Source organism: Orycteropus afer, unplaced genomic scaffold (genome assembly GCF_000298275.1).
Source record: "Orycteropus afer afer isolate SDZICR_OR568_19922 unplaced genomic scaffold, OryAfe1.0 scaffold00014, whole genome shotgun sequence".
Lineage (NCBI taxonomy): Eukaryota > Metazoa > Chordata > Mammalia > Tubulidentata > Orycteropodidae > Orycteropus > Orycteropus afer.
The window spans coordinates 20,446,759-20,466,067 of NW_006921601.1; the positions used below are offsets into that span (position 1 = coordinate 20,446,759).

A 19,309-nucleotide genomic window follows, 5' to 3' on the forward strand; every position below is an offset into this window, starting at 1 on the left:
TGGTATTTTCACGCAAATTCTTCTGCTAGTTGGGTTTTAGTCCAAATCTGCATCCTTTCCTTCAAGGCTCAGGGGTCCAAGATTATCTTCTGTGTATTTATTGGTTTCCCTTTTCTTTGTTGAAGAGGGTCTGTGCAATCCTTCTGCCTAGTCCGCCATCTTGCTCCGCCTCCGCAGTAGATAAAATTTAACGCTGTCTTATGATAAAAGTTCTTAGCAAACTAGGACTAGAAGGAAACTCCAGAAACTATTACTACTACTAATAATAAACCAAGCCCACTGCCATCAAATTGATTCTGACTTACAGCAATCCCCATGGATATCTGAGGCAGTAAATATTTATGGAAGTAGATTGCCCAGTCTTCCTTCCATGGAGTGGCTGGTAGGTTTGAACTGTCAACCTTCTTGTTAGCAGCCAAATGCCTTAGGCACTGCACCACCAGAGCTCCTCATTAAACAATATATGAAATAAGCATACATAAAAGCATCTTACCTATAGTTGAAATATTAAGAGTATTAAAATATGGAATCCTATAAGAATGCCTATTATTGCGTTTCTTTTTAACATTATACTGGAGGGCCTTATCAGAAAAATAATTAAAAATTTTAGGGATTATAATATAAAATATAATTATTAATAAATTAGATACTTCCACATATAAAAAACCCCATTATCATTGAGTTGATTCTGATGCATAGTGACTGTGTTAGACTGGGTTCTCGAGAGAAACAAAACCAGTAAAGCTTATATACATAAAGAGAGAGAGAAATTTATCTTAGGAAAATGGCTCACAAACATATAGAAGCTGGCAAGTCCAAAGTCCCTGGAGAAAATGTCAGGCTGGAGGCTTTTCTTAGCTTCTGCAGCTGCAGGGGCCAAGAAGCTCAAGGCTGGCAGGCAGTACACCGGCTGCTGACTCCAAAAAATGACAAATCCAAGATCTCCAGGCTGAACAGTAGACTGCTCACTCATGGACAGTTGTAGGCAGCACAACAGAATCCTGATCCACAGGAGAATGTCTTTCTTCCCAGGATGTCCCTGGGTATCCTGGAAGCAGGCCACACCCATAGGGAAACTCCCCCTGAACAGATTGGCCACTCAGAACACAGTCATCCAATCCCATCATGGGAACAACCACACAGAACTGGGGTCCAGCCAAGCTGACACACAGCTCCAGCTATCACATTGACCCTATATAGGACAGAGTAGAACTGCCCCATAGGGTTCCAAGGCTATATATCTTTACAGAAGCAGACTGCCACATCTTTCTTCTATGGAGCAACTGGTGGGTTTCAACCACTGACCTTTTTGATTAGCTGCTGAGTGCTTTAACCACTGTGCTACATAAGAAATAGAAACTGCAAATTATTAGAATTACCAACAGAGTTCGGAAAGAGTGTTGGCTAGAAAAGCAACAGATAAAACCAATTTGCAAAGCTAAACGATAGCTGCAGAAGCAGTAGCAGCAGTAGCAGCAACAAATCCATTGAAAGAGAAGATTTCATTTATAATGTAGAAGATGTAAAAGGTACTTAAGGACAAATAAAACAAAACATGTATTTGACATTTATGAAGGAAATTGTAAAATTTTATTGTAAATCATTAAAGAAAAACTACATGAAGGAGAGTTGTACCATGCAGGGCTTTGAACCAGTTCTTCCCAGTTCATTCATGCCTGACAATGTGAAATGAGAATAGACCCGGATTTGTAAAATATGGGTGAACTGGAGTAATAACTGGATGGCAGAAATTACAGAGTGATGCCCTGCTAGAAACTTAATCTCCCTCTTAGAAAACAAGGGCAGCTTGTGTGTTGCATAGCAGCGTAATCTCTTTACTGGCAGAGTTGAAAACACCGGTGCCCCACTCAAAGATGGTGGCCGGCTATGTGTCTTTGAATGTGTGTCACTCTCTACAGTCCTGGCAATAATCCAGTCTCCCTCAACAGGCTCCTGATGCCTCTTCTGAGTCCCCATTCCAGTGCTTTTACCTGTAAGTTTTCCTACTCTGGTTGTTATTCCACTTCACCCAAATTTTAAAAATTGAGGTCTGTTCTGATTTCATGTTGTCAGCCACAACTGAACCAGTTTGAACTGATTTGAAGCCCTGGTGCCATCTTCTTGGAGAGGGGGCTTAAAATAATTAAAATGCCATTTCCCCTAAATTGATCTCTAAATTCAATGAACTTCAAATGACATCCTAACAGGATTTTTTTGTTTCTTGTTTTTCTGATGGAATTGACAAACTGATTTTAAAATTCACATGGAACACTAAAGGCCAAGAATAGCTAAGACACTGCCGAAGAAGAAGGGAAGGGTATCCTTTCTTGATGCGAAGGCTTATTACAAAGTTCCAGCAATCAACAGAATATAGTATCATTGCGGGGATCAGCCTATAGTGTAAGAGAACAGAGAACGCTGCCCAGTTTCACATGTGGAAACTTGGAAATTTGATAGATAAGTGAAGTTATTCCTGATCAAAGAGGAAATGATGAATTTGTTAATAAGTGGTTAGGAAAATCAGTTATTTAAATATTTCTCATATATAAATAAGAATGTGTTTGGTTCTTTTCTTGACAGTACATACGAAAATCAGTTCCAGCTGAATTATGTAAATGTGAAAGCAAAATGGAAAATTTTATGAGACAACATAGGGCATATCTTCATGATCTCAGGTTAGAGAAGAATTTGTTAGCAAGATGCAAAATACAAAACCATTAAAAAATATATCAATAGGTTTATTATGTACAATTAACAAAAAATTATGTTTATCAAATAAGATCTTGGCAAGAAGTTTAATTAGTAAAGAAATAATTTCCATTAAAGAAATGCTAAAGGCTGGACAAAAATAGGAAAATGTAATTTCTCAAAGCAGAAACACAAATAATAATAGACATATTGGGAGAAATTCAATTTCACTAGTTATCTGGAAATGCAAACTATAACCACTATGAGGTACCCTTTCTTATCCATTAGACTAGAAAAAATGAAAAAAAAATAATCTGACATTGTTAAAGTGGGGAAGGCAGTTGAATAATGGACACTTTGCCATTGGAAAAGTGGAAACTTAAATTAGAGAGTAATTTGGCAATTTTTGTATAAATTGCATACTCAATGACTTAGAACCTAATACTCAAGGTATAAGCATTGCCAAAACTTTGTCTTGTACCTAAGAAAGTATGTACAAGCATGATCATAGAAACATTTCTTTTTTTGGGGGTGCTCATTTAAAAACTTGGAAAAAACTTAATTGTCCATTAATAGAAAAATGTTTAAATAAGATGTGGTAGAGTTGTACAAAAAAATATAATGAGTGATGGAAATTGGGTAAACATGGATGAATTGCAAACATAATACTGATTGAAAAGCAGGAAGTAGAATAAAATTAGAATTTTACCTTTTATAAGTTTATAAAATGTAAAACAATGGTTTACAATGCTTAATGATACAAACACATAAGTAAAAAGATAAGTGGATGAGAATGATCAACACAAAATTCAGAATAATGGTTACTTCTGAGAGGAATAATGAGAATTTAGGAGTGGGCACCCAGAAGGCTTTACCTATTTTCATAATGTTTGATTTCTGAAGCTGGGAGGTACATTCATAATAAGTGCTTGCTGTATATTTTGCTGTAAAATGTTTGTACATCATAAGTATTTCAAAATAAAAAACTGACACATTTTTTCAGGGTGATAACTCACATTCATACATAAAATGAAATATAGAATACGTGAAGTACAATGAGTTCCTCATATTTCAGTGGTGTGGGTGTTCTACATAGTTGAGATCCCAGAGTTTCTATCCCAAATTATACGTGTAATTTCCATGTTTCCATGAATTAGCAGGTGTCTCAGTGCTAAACCGATTCATATTTAATGTAATGCTGTTTTCTGTCCTGTAGCTAGTTACTTCCTGGTGAAGCTGGGCTTTGCTTGGGGGCCTTGGATCTGTAATGAAGTCCAGCAAATTGTTCCCAATTCTGGGTAAACATCACAATCACCTGGGGAGGCTTTGAAAGTCCATATTTACTTAGACCCACTCATTGATAATATGAACTGTTGTTGTTGTTATGTGCCATCGAGTTGGAGCTGACTCATAGCAACCCCTCCTTGGGTTTTCCAAGGCGGTATCACTTTGGAAGCAGATTGCCCAACTTTCCTTCCAAGGAATGGCTGGTGGTTTGAACCGCCAGCCTTCTGGTTAGCAGTCAAGTGCCTTAGGCACTATGCTACCAGATCTCCTACAATATGAACTGTGGGGTTTAGGAATTTAAATGTATAAGTTTACAGAGCAAATTAATTTTCCATTCAGCAATTTATACACATTTTGTTTCATGACATCAGCTGCAATCCCCTCAGCGAAACGGCAGTCTTCCCACTTCCTTCCTGGGCTCCCCATTTCCATTCTTCCTTCTATCCTGCCCCTCTCTGCTTTCTGGACTTTATTTTTTAGGCAGATATTGTCCTTTTGGTCTTATATGATTTATTGTTCTGAGAAGTATGTCCCTTACAGGTGTGATTATTCACTTTATAGGCCTGTTTATTGTTTGGCTGACAGGTAATTCCTGAGGGTGGGTTCACTTCTAGGTTTGAAGGGTGTCTAAAGGCTATAGTCTTGAGGGTTCCACCAGTCCCTGTCAGACCAATAAGTCTGTTTTATTTTATTTTAATGATTTTGAATTTTGTGCTATATTTTTCTCTTTCTCTGTGATCCCAATCAGAATGTTTGTATTTCTAAAAGGCTTTTTTATTGATTTTGATTTAGCAGGTTCCTAGGGTCAAATTGAGGTATAGTGACATAAGGGCCGTTAATGCTGCTAGTCTAGATTAGGGTTTTCCCTTGGTTACTAGAAAGATCTCATGAAATCTGGTCCATAATTAGCCTCTGGTTTAGTAACTCTCTGGATGAGTGCTTTTCCAAATATTGATTGCATCAGAATCACCTGGAGTGCTTGTAAAACATTGGCAGCTGCATCCTACCCCTACAGTTTCTGGTTGTTAGGTCTGGGGTCAAACTCAGTAGCCCCTCTGCAGAAGGAAGAGGAAGCAACCTACTTCTTTAAAGATTTACCATCTCGGAAACCCAATGAGGGTTGCTTTGAGTGGGAATCGACTCAGTGGAGGTGAGTTAGTTAGTTAGTTAGTTAGTTTGTGCTCTGGGATGGAAGATGGCTCCCTGGTAGCACACTTGTTAAGTACTTGGCTGCTAACTGAAAGGTCAGCAGGTGGTTCAAATCCAGCAGCTTCTCTGGGGGAGAAAAAAGTGGCCGTCTGTTTCTGTCATGATTTACTGTAATGTTTTACTGCCTTAGGTGCTTTGGTGGCATAGTGCCTAAGGCATTTGACTGCTAACCAGAAGACTGGTGGTTCCAACCCACCAGCCACTCCTCAGAAGGAAGGTTGGGCAATCTACTTCCATAGTGATATTGCCTCGGAAACTCGAGGAGGCGTCGCTTTGAGTCAGGTATGACTCTGGCTTGGTTATTTGGTTTGGTTTTGCTGCCTTTGGGGCACTTCTACCGTGTCCTATAGGGTCGCTGTGATCCGGAATCTACTTTAGGGCTGTGGGTTTGGTTTTTTTTTTTTTTTGGGTAGAATAGAGGAGGCCTGTTGGCTCAGTGGTTAAGCACTTGGCTGCTAACTGGAAGGCTGGCATCAAACCTGCCAGCTGCTCCGTGGAAGAAAGATGTGGCAGTCTGCTTGTGTAAAGATGACAGGCTTGGAAACCCTGTGGGGGCAGTTATACTCTGTCTTATAGGGTCACTGTGAGTCAGAATTGACTTGATGGCAGTGGGTTCAGTTTTAGTTTTTTGGGGTGGAGCACAAGAATTTGTATTTCTAACAAGTTCCCAAGTGATGCTGCTGCTGCTACTGGCCTCAGGAGATACTTTGAGAATTACTGAATTATATAGAAATAGAACAAGAACTCCTGGGGTCATTAAAAAGAGCTTGGACTTTAAGTCACGTAGATCTGACTTTGAATCCTGGACTTGCTCTGTGAACTTGGGTTATGTAGCTGATTCTGAGTAGTTTAGGGGTGTTTTCTTATTTTTATTAGTCTCTCTCTTTAGATTATAAACTTTGCCAGAGGAAGAACCGTGTCTGTTTTCTTCAGCAGATGCTTAGAATAGCAGATACATGCCAAGCAGACAGTACCCTTGTAAAGTGAATGCATGTGTGAGCTACAAATCTGTTTTAGTTGTTAAGTGGCAAGATGTTTCTCCTGAAGTTAATGAAAATTATTAAGACTATATATTAGAAGTACCTGGCCCGTAATAGATGCACAGCACGTAGCCCCTCTCCTCCTTTCTGATGTATTAAGCCCTCGCACCTTCTTGCCCCTTTTCATGTATTTAATGTTCCCTGTGTGTTTAACGTCCCTGAGTATTGTAAATACTTAACATAGTTGGCTGCTAACTGAACAGTTGGAGGTTCGAGTCTACCCAGAGGTGCTTCAGAAGAAAGGCCTGGTGTCCTGCTTCCAAACAATCAGTGATTGACAACCCTGTGGAGCGCAGCTCTATGCTGACATACATGAGGTCGTTTATGAGTTGGAATTGACTTAGTGACAACTGTTTTCTTTTTACTGGTGTATGTACTTAATGTTATATTATAGAAATGCTAGTTACTTTGCCTGCCTTTAGAGACTTCATTTCAGTTGGGAGGATGTGATTAGAGAGAACAGTTATAATATCCTTTCCAGTTTGATGAGTGTATTTTTTTTTCTGTGCATGTAAAGAAGCTTGTGATTAAGAGCTCAAATACCTGATATAGACAGGAAGCATGAAGGGTGTTTAGAACCTGGGACAAGCATTTTGCTGTAGAACTGAGATGAGGAGACGTGGAAGAGAAAACCAACACTTACTGAGTGCTTCCTATGTACCAGATCATGTCAGAACCTACATATATTGCCTCAATTAATTGCATTTCACTTTCAAAGAAACCTAATGAGGTAGATATTATTATCCTCATTATGTAGATGAGGCTGCAAGATCTAAACTGAGAGGTAAGGGAGTTGCCAAGATCACATAGCCAGTAAATGATGGAAACATGAGTTAAGCCTAGATCTCTTCGCTTTGAAAGTCTTTACTCATTCATTGGACAAATATTTAACAGTTCCTACTATGTACTGGTCACTCACTGTGTTCGTAGACATGTGTCACTGAACTACACCATATCCTATAGAGGAGACCAGACATGCTAACTTTTGCCAGGTTCTCGGTCCAAATGAATGGGTGGTATCAGTGAGAAGCAGCAGGTCTACCCAGGGAGCAGTGGCCCCATTGAATGGACCTTTAGAAGGATGATCTGCATGGGGAGGCTTTCAAAACTTTCCCTTGGAATTCTGGACACCAGCTAGAGCTTCTAGCCATCCTTTGGTGAGATGAGATGTCTGGGGTGAGGGAAAAATGCCAGGATCTTATTATGGAAATTACCTCATGATCATTCAACACTACAGAAATCTCCCTGAAAAGAAGAGGCAGCCACTTCCCAGGTGAGAGTTGGCACATCTTCAGGCTTTTAATATTTATCCTGTAGAAGCTGCCTCCTGGGTTCCAGACCCATACCTACTTTACTGCTCCAAAACTAAAAATGCCTGTGATGTGTTTTCATGTTTAAATAACATTATTCTCTATTTTAAATATCCATATGTCACTTCATGTTATTATTGTTAGGTGCCATCAAGTCGGACCCGACTCAGCGACCCCTCCTTGGGTTTCCGAGGCAGTATCACTACGGAAGTAGATTGCCCAACCTTCCTTCCGAGGAGTGGCTGGTGGGTTTGAACCGCCAGCCTTCTGATTAGCAGTCAAGTGCCTTAGGCACTACGCCACCACAGCTCCCAGATCATTGATTACACACTCAGTTTCTCTTTGATACATTCTGAGCTCTGGTAGTGTAGTGCCTAAGGCAGTTGACTGTTAACCAGAAGGCTAGTGGTTCAAACTCACCAGCCACTCCTCGGAAGGAAGATTGGGCAATCTACTTCCGTAGTGATACCACCTCGGAAACCCAAGAGTGGTTGCTATGAGTTGGGTATGACTCGACGGCACATAACAATAACACCAAGAAGCTGATTATACAGTTAGTATTTCAGAAGGTAAAGAAAGAACAAGCCCAGATAAACTGCCCTGAGTTATTGGGTGTTTCAGTGGTTTGGTGGTTCTACAGAGGTGAGATCTGAGGGAGCCTTCCCATCCCAAAGCCTTTCACATAGGGGCTTTCTCTCTGTCTGATGAATTGGGGTCTGAAACCTTTCTCTTACCTGGACATCACTGTCTCCTTTAACAGTGGCGCTGTCACTGGGAAGAGAAATTGATTACTTTTTTTTTTTTTTTTAATGCTACAGCTGTTGTTTTTTACCTCATCTGCTTCCCATAATTCCACAGATGGTAAACATATGTTTATAGGCCCATAGAAAAAGAAGCTAGATTGGATTCCTCCCATCTTTAATTCTTACTTTTCCTTTCATGCAGAAAGTTGAAATTATAGAACTGGGGAATCTTATACATTTGTAAATTAATATTTCTATGCACTAAGACTTTGGAAACAGCAGGGCAGCTAATGATATGCTAATGAGCTGCCAGTTTTTATTGATCATAATGAAAGTCGACAAGTGTCTTTCTTGGGTTTTATGCAAGATGGAATATTTTATTAACTGTCTTCAGGGCAGAAATTCATAATTGGTTGCCTTTTGAAAATCCTCCTTGTGAGTTTCCTGTCTTACTTTTTGTTAGCCTGTTGCCAAAGCTTGGGCCCATGCCAGTTTTTATAAACTGAACACATCTTCATCCATATAGTTACATGCCCTGCAGGGACTCTCCCCATCCCCTTTCCCTTTCAAAGCAATTTGTTTCAGTGTTTTAGCATACACAAAATAGAACCATTTTCTTCAATGTAAACAGAGATCTGCAGGGAAATAAGAGCGTTAAAAAAGAATTAGCATTTGTTTGGCAGTAAAGCTGTTTTCAGTGTATCAGAAAGCTCTGAGTGTTGGGAGGGTTTGCCTGATCTTAGGTTATTCCGCACAGAAGAGTGTCCTAATGACATCATATCCTAATCTTTTTTTTTTTTCTTTTTCTTTTTAATTGCATCTTCGCACACGTAAGTCCCTGGGTTTTTTTAAGGTCTACCTTATGGACAACTCATACTTGCCCATTAATGTGTAAATTTACCCTGACTTTGAAACTCTTGAACCAACTCCTACTCTCAACAAATTCTTCATACAATCACCTTTACTTGCTACACAAGCAGCTTTTAAATCATTGAAAAGGCTTCAAGCCTTTTCTTTTTCTGAAGAAAGGCTGAATAAGAACTGTAAGCACCTGTTTCGACTTACCTACAAATTTGACTTAAAGACACACTTAGGAATGGATTTCGTTCATAACCACAGGATTGCCTGTTTTTCATACTGTGAAATGAGAAATGTTCTCAAAACAGTGGAAATAATGGCTATTATTTCCCAAACATTAAAAACTCATAATGTGCAGTCGACCTGGTAGAGATTTATTTTTCAGCGCACAGTGAGTTGACCAGAGAAGGTGGGGGGTGGGCACAAGAGGTACATTAGACAAAGGGAAAAATATCCAATTTTCTTCCTTCTATCAGTACTGATAGTAAAAGTTTATTAATTGGGCTCTGCACATTAGGGGTTTATTTAGCTCCTCAGATCATCTGAGGTTTCACATTGTACTAACAATGAGGAAACTGATTGTTAACAAATTAACAGTATAAACGTGATTGCAGGGGGGAATTGTGGTAGGCTACCTGAAATGAACTCTGTTTTACAGCACTGAAAAAACTGTTCTAGCGAACTGTTTCCATCTAATGCAAGTAGGTTGTTACATAAATTGTTTAGAAGCTATCCATTTGTGTTTTTGTTATGTGCTGTCAAGTCGACCTGACTCATAGCGACCCCCTCCTTGTGTTTCTGAGTCAGTATCACTACGGAAGTAGATTGCCCCGTCTTCCTTCCGAGGAGTGGCTAGTGGGTTTGAACCGCCAGCCTTCTGGTTAGCAGTCAAGTGCCTTAGGTAGTAAGCTACCAGAGCTCCTACTTATCCATTAAAGCAATTAAAATAGAGCCTCATTTTGGTAACAGTCCTTTATAGCCACATCTTGGTAGCTCCTGTAACTAAGAGACTCCTTCAAATAGTCTGTTTTTACTTAAGTGTGTTGTAGTGGCACAGCATGGTTTTGGAGTTAGTAGCCGTATGCATGTGTGAGGATTAGGAAAGCTGATTAAAATATCTAAGCCTTAGGTTTTTCACAAGTCAAATGCTCAGCTGATCTGGCCCTAGATCATTAATAGTTCTCCTTGTGGGGTATCAAAATCACCCCAGTAGCTTTTTCAAAGTGTATGACAGTGTTCACTTCCCACCCCCAAAAATTCTGATTTGTACACTGGATGAGAGGTTAAAATCAGAGGTACACGGTGTGTGTAAATAGTGTTCTGAAAGCGGAATGTTAATTCCATTTTAAAGCCTTGACATGAATCTAGAATCCATGTTGAATTTCAAAGCTGCCTTTTCTAACAGCAGTCCTTTAACCTCGATACTGTAACCTTGATGCTGACCATATACCCTAAAGGAGACATTCCTTTTTCCCCCCTGAGATTTGGGAGGCTCAGAATATCATAATCTATTCAAGATGCATTTGATCAGGATTATTGATATATCTTTACAATGGACCCCCAGAAATAGATAAGATTGAGGAACTAATTTTACTAAACAAGTTACCAGAAAACCTGTTCTGCCACTTGTCCTGTGACCATGCTGTAATACCTTGAAGAGCATCTACCCTTAACCAGTCATGCAGACCCACTTATGTGTTACACACCTATCCCACCTAAATCCCTGCTTTTACACATCTCACCTTCGTCTCCCCGATTGTCTTTTAGCCGGTTGTGATTCTGTAACTTTTTAGTTCCTGCTTTATCTGTACAAAGGTATTTTTCCTCATTGTCTGGCAGAGCATCCAGTTCTACTCTGACTTTGGATGTCTTCCTGGTCCAGACCATCTCCATCCCTCAGTAAACCTCTTTTGCTTTTACTGAAGTAGACTCTGTGATGTGGCACTACAGCAACACCTAGGTTAAAAGGTAATGGCTTACATGCCCTTCACAAACCCTGTTGTTAGCTGTTGTTGAGTTAGTCCCCAGCTCATGGGGACCCCACACACAGGGGACAAAGCACTATCTGGTCCTGCGCCATTCCCATGATCAGTCACAGGATTGGACTGTTGTGATCCATAAGGTTTTTTCATTGGCTGATTTTTGCAAGTAGATTGACAGGCCTTTCTTCCTAGTCTATCTGAATCTAGAAGCTCCTCTGAAGCCTGTTCAGCATCAGAGCAACACACATGGCAGACAAGGATTTTTCCCATGAATCACTCCTGCTGTCATGGATCCTAAGAACTCTCAAAATTATGTGGTTTATTATTGTAAAATTTGTAGTTTTTAGGAATTTGATAATTTAAAAATATTTATTGTGCCTATTATGTGGAATATACTATAATAGGCTATATATACTATAGTGTATGTATCAGGGGATACTGAGGTGATGGTGTATGTTTCTTGCCCTCATGGTGTTTATAATCTAATAATTCTGTTGATCTCCGTTTAGTTCCAAACCAGTGAGGTTTTACTCTATTCACATATAGATTTGGATGCTATTTTAATCAGTGTGAACTTTTAATGTGAAAACTCTCTTGCTTAAAAGAATCAGTGATTAACAATAAAACACCATTTTTCAAAGTGGGATCCTTTGAAGCTGGAGGATCTTTCGTCAGAATCATCTACGATGCCTTGTACCTAAACCCCACCCCAACCCTACTGAAACAGAATCTCTGGGTCTTGACTCAGGAATCTGAATTTTAAACATACATGCAAAGCGGTTCTTAAGAAACTCAAGGCTTGAGAAACACTGCCACAAGGAATGACAGGAAATAAAGCAAAGATCTGAAAATGAGATCAAATGAGGTCCTAACACAGGCCCAGTCAGAACTGCATTTTTTTTTTCAGTGAAGTATAGATACATTTAAAGGTAAATGAGGAGAAATAAATAGAAATTGTATCTTTTTATCCCTTAGCTCCTTTGGGAGAAGTTGCAGTGCTTGAAGACATATTTTCATCCTCATAGATTATTTTTCTTTTTTTTTTAAGGGACAGGGCTGATTGAGTGACTTTGTAGTTTTATACTTTATAGAACTTCTTTTTGTAGTTTCATTAAAAAAAACCTACATGCTTGACAAAAGTATCTTTTATTGACAAATTCTCAGGAACTAAATAGTCCATATGTGAACTCAGTGTGAGACCTTCTGGTTCTTGTTCAGGAGAAGATGACAGACTGTATACATGGAGATACTCACATTCACTCACATATACACTCAGCCTTGGTTGAATTATGGTTGGTACTTGTACAGTGTATTGCGGTTCTTTAAATCCAGCATCAGATTATATCTATTCAAATAAATTAACATCCCAGTCTTGATTTGTCTGGCAGAAACAAGTTTTCATGCCAGTATACGGGCGGACCCCTATAATCTCAAAAAGGAAAAAGAAAAAACAAAAATCAGAAAACCACACAAAGTTCTTTGAGTTTTAGTGTTTATGAGTAGTAAGAAGCTGTCCATTCTTATTTCTGTTTTTGTTCATGTCAACTTGATTGACCTTCAGCTAATGATCTGTGTAACACAAATGAATGCCAAGGATTAAAAAGTGGGAAGACAGAAAGTGAGGAGAAGAAAGATGAGCTAGAGGAAAGTTGTGGAGGAGGCCATTTGTAATGTATAACGTAACCAAACTCGCAGAGGTACTTACAAAAAAAAAAAAAAAAAAAATGGGAAAGGAAAACTGTGTACTATATTTGTTGCTATAGCATGAGTGAGAAGAAGTATCTGTTTAAGGTGGGTTTTCCATCTTTTTAAACTTTTTATTTTGATTTGGATTAAAGTTTACAGAGCAAGTTTTCCATTCAACAGTTCATACACGTTTTGTTTCATGACATTAATGGCAGTCGCCACAATATAACAGCACTCATCCCATTTCTTCCCTGTGTTTCCTTTCTATTTGTCCTTCTCTCCTATCATCCCTACCTGCCTTCTGAACTTTGTCTCTTGGCAAATGGTGCCCTTTTATTCTTGTGTGGTTGATTGTTCTAAGGAGTGCTTACCTTCCCTGGTGTTACTGTTCACCTCATAGGCCTGCCCTTTGTTCCCTTTGTTTTTGGAAAGATGATTAATACCATGACAAATGTCTCCTGGTTTCTGAATGTCCTTTCCACGGCTGATAAAAATAAGGATGACTTAGGATGTTCTCAGGAAAGGTAATAGATAGACCCATTCTTTTATGATACATGTGCCTTTGCCACTTCTGCATCACCTAGAGTGACCAACTGTACTGGTTTGTTAGGGACTTGCTCTGTTTTTACACTGAAAGTCCTGTGTCCTGGGGAAAATCCCTAAGTGCTGGGAAAATCTAAATGGCTGGTCACTCTAAATTCACCCCATATTCAGTCTGGTTAGACAGATGTTTTCTAATGTGCTGTTCAGTTTTTACGATGATCTATTCTTTAATAGGAAAGAAGATGGGGCAATCTACTTCCGTAGTGATACTGCCTTGGAAACCCAAGGAGGGGTCGCTATGAGTTGGTCCGACTGACGGCACACAACACCCACCACCACCGCAACAACCACATAGCTTTGTTTGCCTTAATTAATTAATTAATTAATGTAAGAGGTAATAAAAACAAAGAGATGTGAATGGTGACAATTTAAGTTTGGTTGCCTGTTTGACTGAACTCCAGAACTTGAATGTTGGAAGGATCTTTAGCTTTTGTATCCAACAACTGCATTCCCAGAACAGATACCAATGCTCAGAGAAGGTGGTTGACTTAATTGCCTATGTTCACTCAGTTAGTTCCAGAAGCATTCAAATCTTGGACTCAGGTTCCCTCACGTCCAATCCCATGCTTTTCTCTTATTGCTCACGTGTGCTTGAAAGGTGCCGTGGCCCCTAGAAGGAGTTAATTTGTTTTGAAAAACTGAGCAGCTTTGTCTCAGGGAGGAGCTGATTTTCTTAGGTTGTGCTGCATTAATTGTTCCCTGGTGTCCCCTGCAAGAGATTGTGAATTAATACTGAGAAGTGCTGTCAGGGCCTTCTTCCCCACTGTAAAATTATCTCCATTCATAATAGCAAACGCTGCTTCATCCGTGAAGAAGAAGAGGTTAATAATTGTTTATGATTTGGAGGATAAGGTGCTATGACCTTACTATTCCTATTAATATTTTATATTGAAATAATAAGTAGAAAGCAGCATTTGCTGATTACCTGCCTTCTGCTGTGAAGATGACTACATAAATGTTACATGTTGCTCCCTCTGAAAGACTTACTGCACTATCTTAAGTCTGTTGTTGTTGTTGTTGTTATGTGCCATCGAGTCAAACCCGACTCATAGCGACCCCTCCTTGGGTTTCTGAGGCAGTATCACTACGGAAGTAGGATTGCCCAATCTTCCTTCCGAGGAGTGGCTGGTGGGTTTGAACCGCCAGCCATCTGGTTAGCAGGCAAATGTCTTAGCTACTATGCTACCAGAGCTCCCAGATTTTATTTAAAGATTAAGCTCAATATTCTGAACCATCGTCTACGTCTTCCATCTGTTCTGTAATATCTCTTCCATCAAATGAAGGAAAAAAAAAACCCTTTTTACAGACTCGTGAAATTCAACTTGAAAATTCCAAAAGCGAAGTCAATATTTTCATTGAAAGATGGCAGCCCTGATGACTTTCTTACATTAGGGCTGTTCTTCCAGATAGAATTATGGAAACAAAAGACCCTTTTTACTCACAGTGAGATGCTGAACAAATTGTAAGACTCACCAGCAAAGACTCATGTTACTTGCTCAATTAACTAAGGAGCAAAGATAGTTATGAAATTTTCCCATTTGAAATTTTATTTCCTTGACTAAAGGAATCATTAGAAACATTTAAGCCTAATATGTTTCTGTGATCTCCTACTTCCCTCTAGATAAATAAATAAAGTCCTGAAATTCAGCAGTATTTAATGTTCAGGGATGACTAGGGGATTGAGGTGAATTTTCACTGCATCAAGGTTTTTTTTTTTCTTTTCTTTTTTTTTTTTAAGTCCAGTAGTTTAAGAACATCCACTGCTGGACATTGATGTCATAATCTCATTAGCCAGTGGTAACTAATTGTTGCTTTCTCATTGTATGTTTCCAGATTTCTGGAAGAAGATGGTTTGTAATGGATTAGTGTGGATTAAGGCCAATTTACCTTTAGAATAAGAATATAAATATTGTTAAAAAATAATCTGACCTGTAGAGAGTGAATGATTGCACATGGGTCATTTGAACTGGGCACTGTAACTTTAATTGTCACCTCTCTCATCTGTTATCAAGGGCATCATCCAAGATGGGAAAATCATCTTTATGCCAAATGGATACATCACACAGTGTCCGAACCTGAATCGCAGTAAGTAGCAATTTAAATAAAGCCCTTGTGAAATTTAAATGAAAACTTGTTGATTATATGAGAGAATTAAATCTAGAAGGATTCACATGAAACTCTAACTTAGAGTGCTAACATCTGCGATGATCGCCACGTGAAGGAGGACTTACTTTTTCTTATTCTCTGGATTTTAAGAAAGATTCTATATTATATATTGTGTTGTTGTTGTTATGTGCCGTCGAGTTGGACCCGACTCATAGCGACCCCTCCTTGGGTTTCCGAGGCAGTATCACTACAGAAGTAGGTTGCCCCATCTTCCTTCCGAGGAGTGGCTGGTGGATTTGAACCGCCAGCCTTCTGGTTAGCAGTCAAGTGCTTTAGGCACTATATATTATATATAGAACTAAAAAAAATCATTGCTTTGGTTCTGTAGGTTGATACAGAAGGTACGTTTAATGTAATTTTATATATATTTATAATTATACATATACATGTAATTATTTAAAACATGTTATTTAAATTTCTGACTTGAATCTGAGTGATATTGCCTTGGAAACCCAAGGAGGGGTCACTATGAGTCAGGTCTGACTCGATGGCACATAACAACAACAACATTTATCATATTTCACATTCTCCAGTCACTTTTCAATAAAAGTAGTTTAATTTTAAAATGCTATATTGCTGTCCTTTTGAGTTAACAGGCCCTTAGCCTATTCCTTTCTTTTTGCTTATGAAAAAAAGATCCAGATCTGAAGTCCTCTGTGATTTCACTGCAATTTCAAAGAAACGCTTAACCAAAAAAGCAAAACTCCTTGCCCATAGTAAAAGAACTACTGTTTTAGACATTTCTTCCTTTTCTAAATGTTGTATCAATATGCCTTCTATATTTTCTTTATTGAGCTTGCCCAACCTGCAGTGATTTCTTAAGCCTGGTACAAGGAATAATGGATTTACAAGAGCTTTTGGCCAAGATGACTGCAAAAGTAGGTATCTCATTTTCACTTACAATGTTTCATTTCTTTCTCTGTCCTATCTGGAATTTGGACTGATATGCTGTAATGGAAACATTTTTAGCCTTGGCATCTGCAATATGTTATTACAAAAATGGTTTATTCTTACTTGAAATAGGACTGTCTATGGTAAACATTACCATTCACATTTTTAATACCATTAGGCTGTATCAAAATGTTTTCTTGAAAAATGTTTTGAAACAAGAGGCAATTCGTATCACTGTAGATTCCCTGGGAGTGGAAAAGGAATTTATCCACTGGCTATTAGGGTAGTAACACTGTAAGAAGATATATGGTCGGAACCACTGCTGCTTATGAGCTAATGCATTTTGGATGTAAGAATAATTGCCAATAATCAGAAGGGGGCAAAATAGTGATTTTAAGAGAAGATTACTGTCAAAGGAAGGCATTATATCATATTTCTAATGTATGATTCATTTTAGGGCTTGTCCTGAGTTAAGTAATAAAGGAGGCAAAGTTGGCCTTCTAGCTCCTTCAGTTTTATAATTCTGTATCTTTTGATCCTCTTTATCATTAACTTAGCAGCCATCTTTTGAAGACCTGCTATTTGCTAGGCACTGTACTAGGCACAGCAGCCTGGTGCATTCCCTAAGGCATTTGACTGCTAACCAGAAGGTTGACAGTTCTAACCTACCAGCCACTCTGTGGAGAAAGATGAGCAACCTGCTTTCATAAAGATTTACTGTGAGTCAGAATTGACTTGATGGCAGTGGGTTTGGTTTTCGGTTTGGTACTAGGCACAAAGGAGACAATGATGAACTAGACGTGGTGTCTACCCCAGGGACATTCATTATCAAGTGCATTTTGAGGGATCAAAAAATGTAAATAATTAAGTGCTTTAATATATATTCATAACGTTTAGATTCATAATGAAAAGCCCTGAGCCTTGTGGAGAAAGGCGCAGACTAAATAGAAAATGTGGCTATGCTGATGTTATGATACCAATCAGTTGTGGACATGATTCTGGCCTAGGGCAAAGAAAGAATTGGTTGGGCCTAAGAGACATTATACTCTGCAAAGGAAGAATTTTAATAACAGTAAAAACCATACATTAATACTGTTCTACCTGCGGCTATGACTGCTCCCTGCTTTCTGCTATGAGCCATGGCATGTGGAAAAAAATTGGTGGGCAGGTGAGTATTTGGGAGGTAGGGCTACATTTTAGAACACATAGATTGTATTGCTGAAGAGACGTCTCCATTTCAAATGAGGTTTTTGACCCAGCCAACTCCCCTTTTGCCTGGGAAGGAGAGAGCACTTCTGTGAGCGAGAGCTGAGACCTGAGACCTGGAGCACTGGCTTTCACTTCAGAGCACAGTGGAAATGGGAAATGCAGGCAATGATTTTCCTTCCTAGCTGGTGGCAGAGAGAGCCTTTTATTTCCTATTGTCTGGAGCAGCTTGATCTCAATACTGATAATTGTGTTTTAGCTTGCTACTAAATTTTTGGAGCAAGAAACATGCCACTCAGTCCTGGGTGATTGTGGTTCTCCATTCCCCAGCTTAGAGGATACCTTTTCTTTCTGATTCTTCCCCTTTGCAGGGAATGCCATTTTTCTCTTGGAGTCATCCATTATCTAGGAGCCACATTGAGCTCTGTCTTCCAAACATTATTATGTAAAATGGGCATTTGTGGAGCAGAAGATAATTTAATTGTGGACAATTGCAAGCAGGAAATGGTTGAATCCACCTGCAAAACCCCGCCTCTGGCAGTCTGGCAGATTTATAAGTCTGTTTCTTCCAAACCGTGAATAGAATTATAATTTGAAAACTGAGTCCTTCCATTTTCACTGCATAATTTGGAATCTACAGTAATCTAAAATACGAATTGGTAGGCTTTTTCTATAAAGGAACACCTAGTAAATTTTAGGCTTTGCAAGTCAAGAGGCCAAATCAAGGGTATTATGTAGACACTTAGGGCATTTAAGTATAATCATTTGAAATACAACTGTTGAAAAGTATAAAATAATTTTTAACTCACAGGCCATACAAAAATGGGTGGAAGACCTAGATTTGGCCCATAGGCTAGTGTGTTAACCCCTGATCTGGAAGAAACTTGAAAGTCTCTTTTTAATTATTGGATAATATGTATTGAGCAATTACTATGTCTTAGTTACAGTGTTTAGGAGCTCTGGTGGCATAGTGCTTAAGGCATTTGAGTGCTAAACAGAAGGCCGGTGGTTCAAATCCACCAGCCACTCCTCAGAAAGAATGTTGGACAATCTACTTCTGCAGTAATACTGCCTCGGAAACCCAAGGAGGGGTCACTATGAGTCGAATCCGACTTGATGGCAGTGAGTTTGTTTTTTTGAGTTGCAGTGTTTAAGCTTTCTATGTTCACTGTCATTTTAATTCTTATTAACAATCCTGTGAACTACATTTGATCTGTTTATTAGCCCACATTACAGATGAGAAGACCAGAGTACAGGAAGATTATGTAACTTTTCCCAAGGTAGTGAATGGCAGTGCTGGGACTTGAACTTGGGTCATTAGATCTTGAAAGTTGAATAATGACTGAGAAAGTTTATGGTCAGAGAAAGGAAGGTTGGAAAGAGAAAATCCAAAGAGGGAGGTAGGTGCTGTTATCAGGGGGACGGAGATATCAGCAAGAATAACAATGAGCAGCTAAAAAGAGAGGAAAAGAAGTGCACCTGTTGGATCGTTTCACTGAGGTGAGAGAAAGTTTTAGATGGTTCCTATTAGGAGTAAAATGTGTGACCACAGAGCTTGTGGCAGCTTTTCAAAGGGGAATAAGGCTTCTTATCTTAGTGTTTTGGCTGTGAGCTGCTTGTCTAATTTGGAAATATGTGGA

General features: G+C 39.0%; 1 protein-coding gene across 1 annotated transcript in view; it reads left to right on the forward strand.

Moving 5' to 3' along the window:
* NELL1 (neural EGFL like 1) overlaps nt 1-19,309 on the forward strand; it is a 1,238,690-nt gene that overhangs the window by 259,967 nt on the left and 959,414 nt on the right. Inside the window, exons 6-7 of the mRNA XM_007955935.2 lie at nt 15,419-15,491; nt 16,368-16,450. Of these exons, the coding sequence (XP_007954126.1) occupies nt 15,419-15,491; nt 16,368-16,450 (156 nt within the window). The remainder of the gene's footprint in view (nt 1-15,418; nt 15,492-16,367; nt 16,451-19,309) is intronic.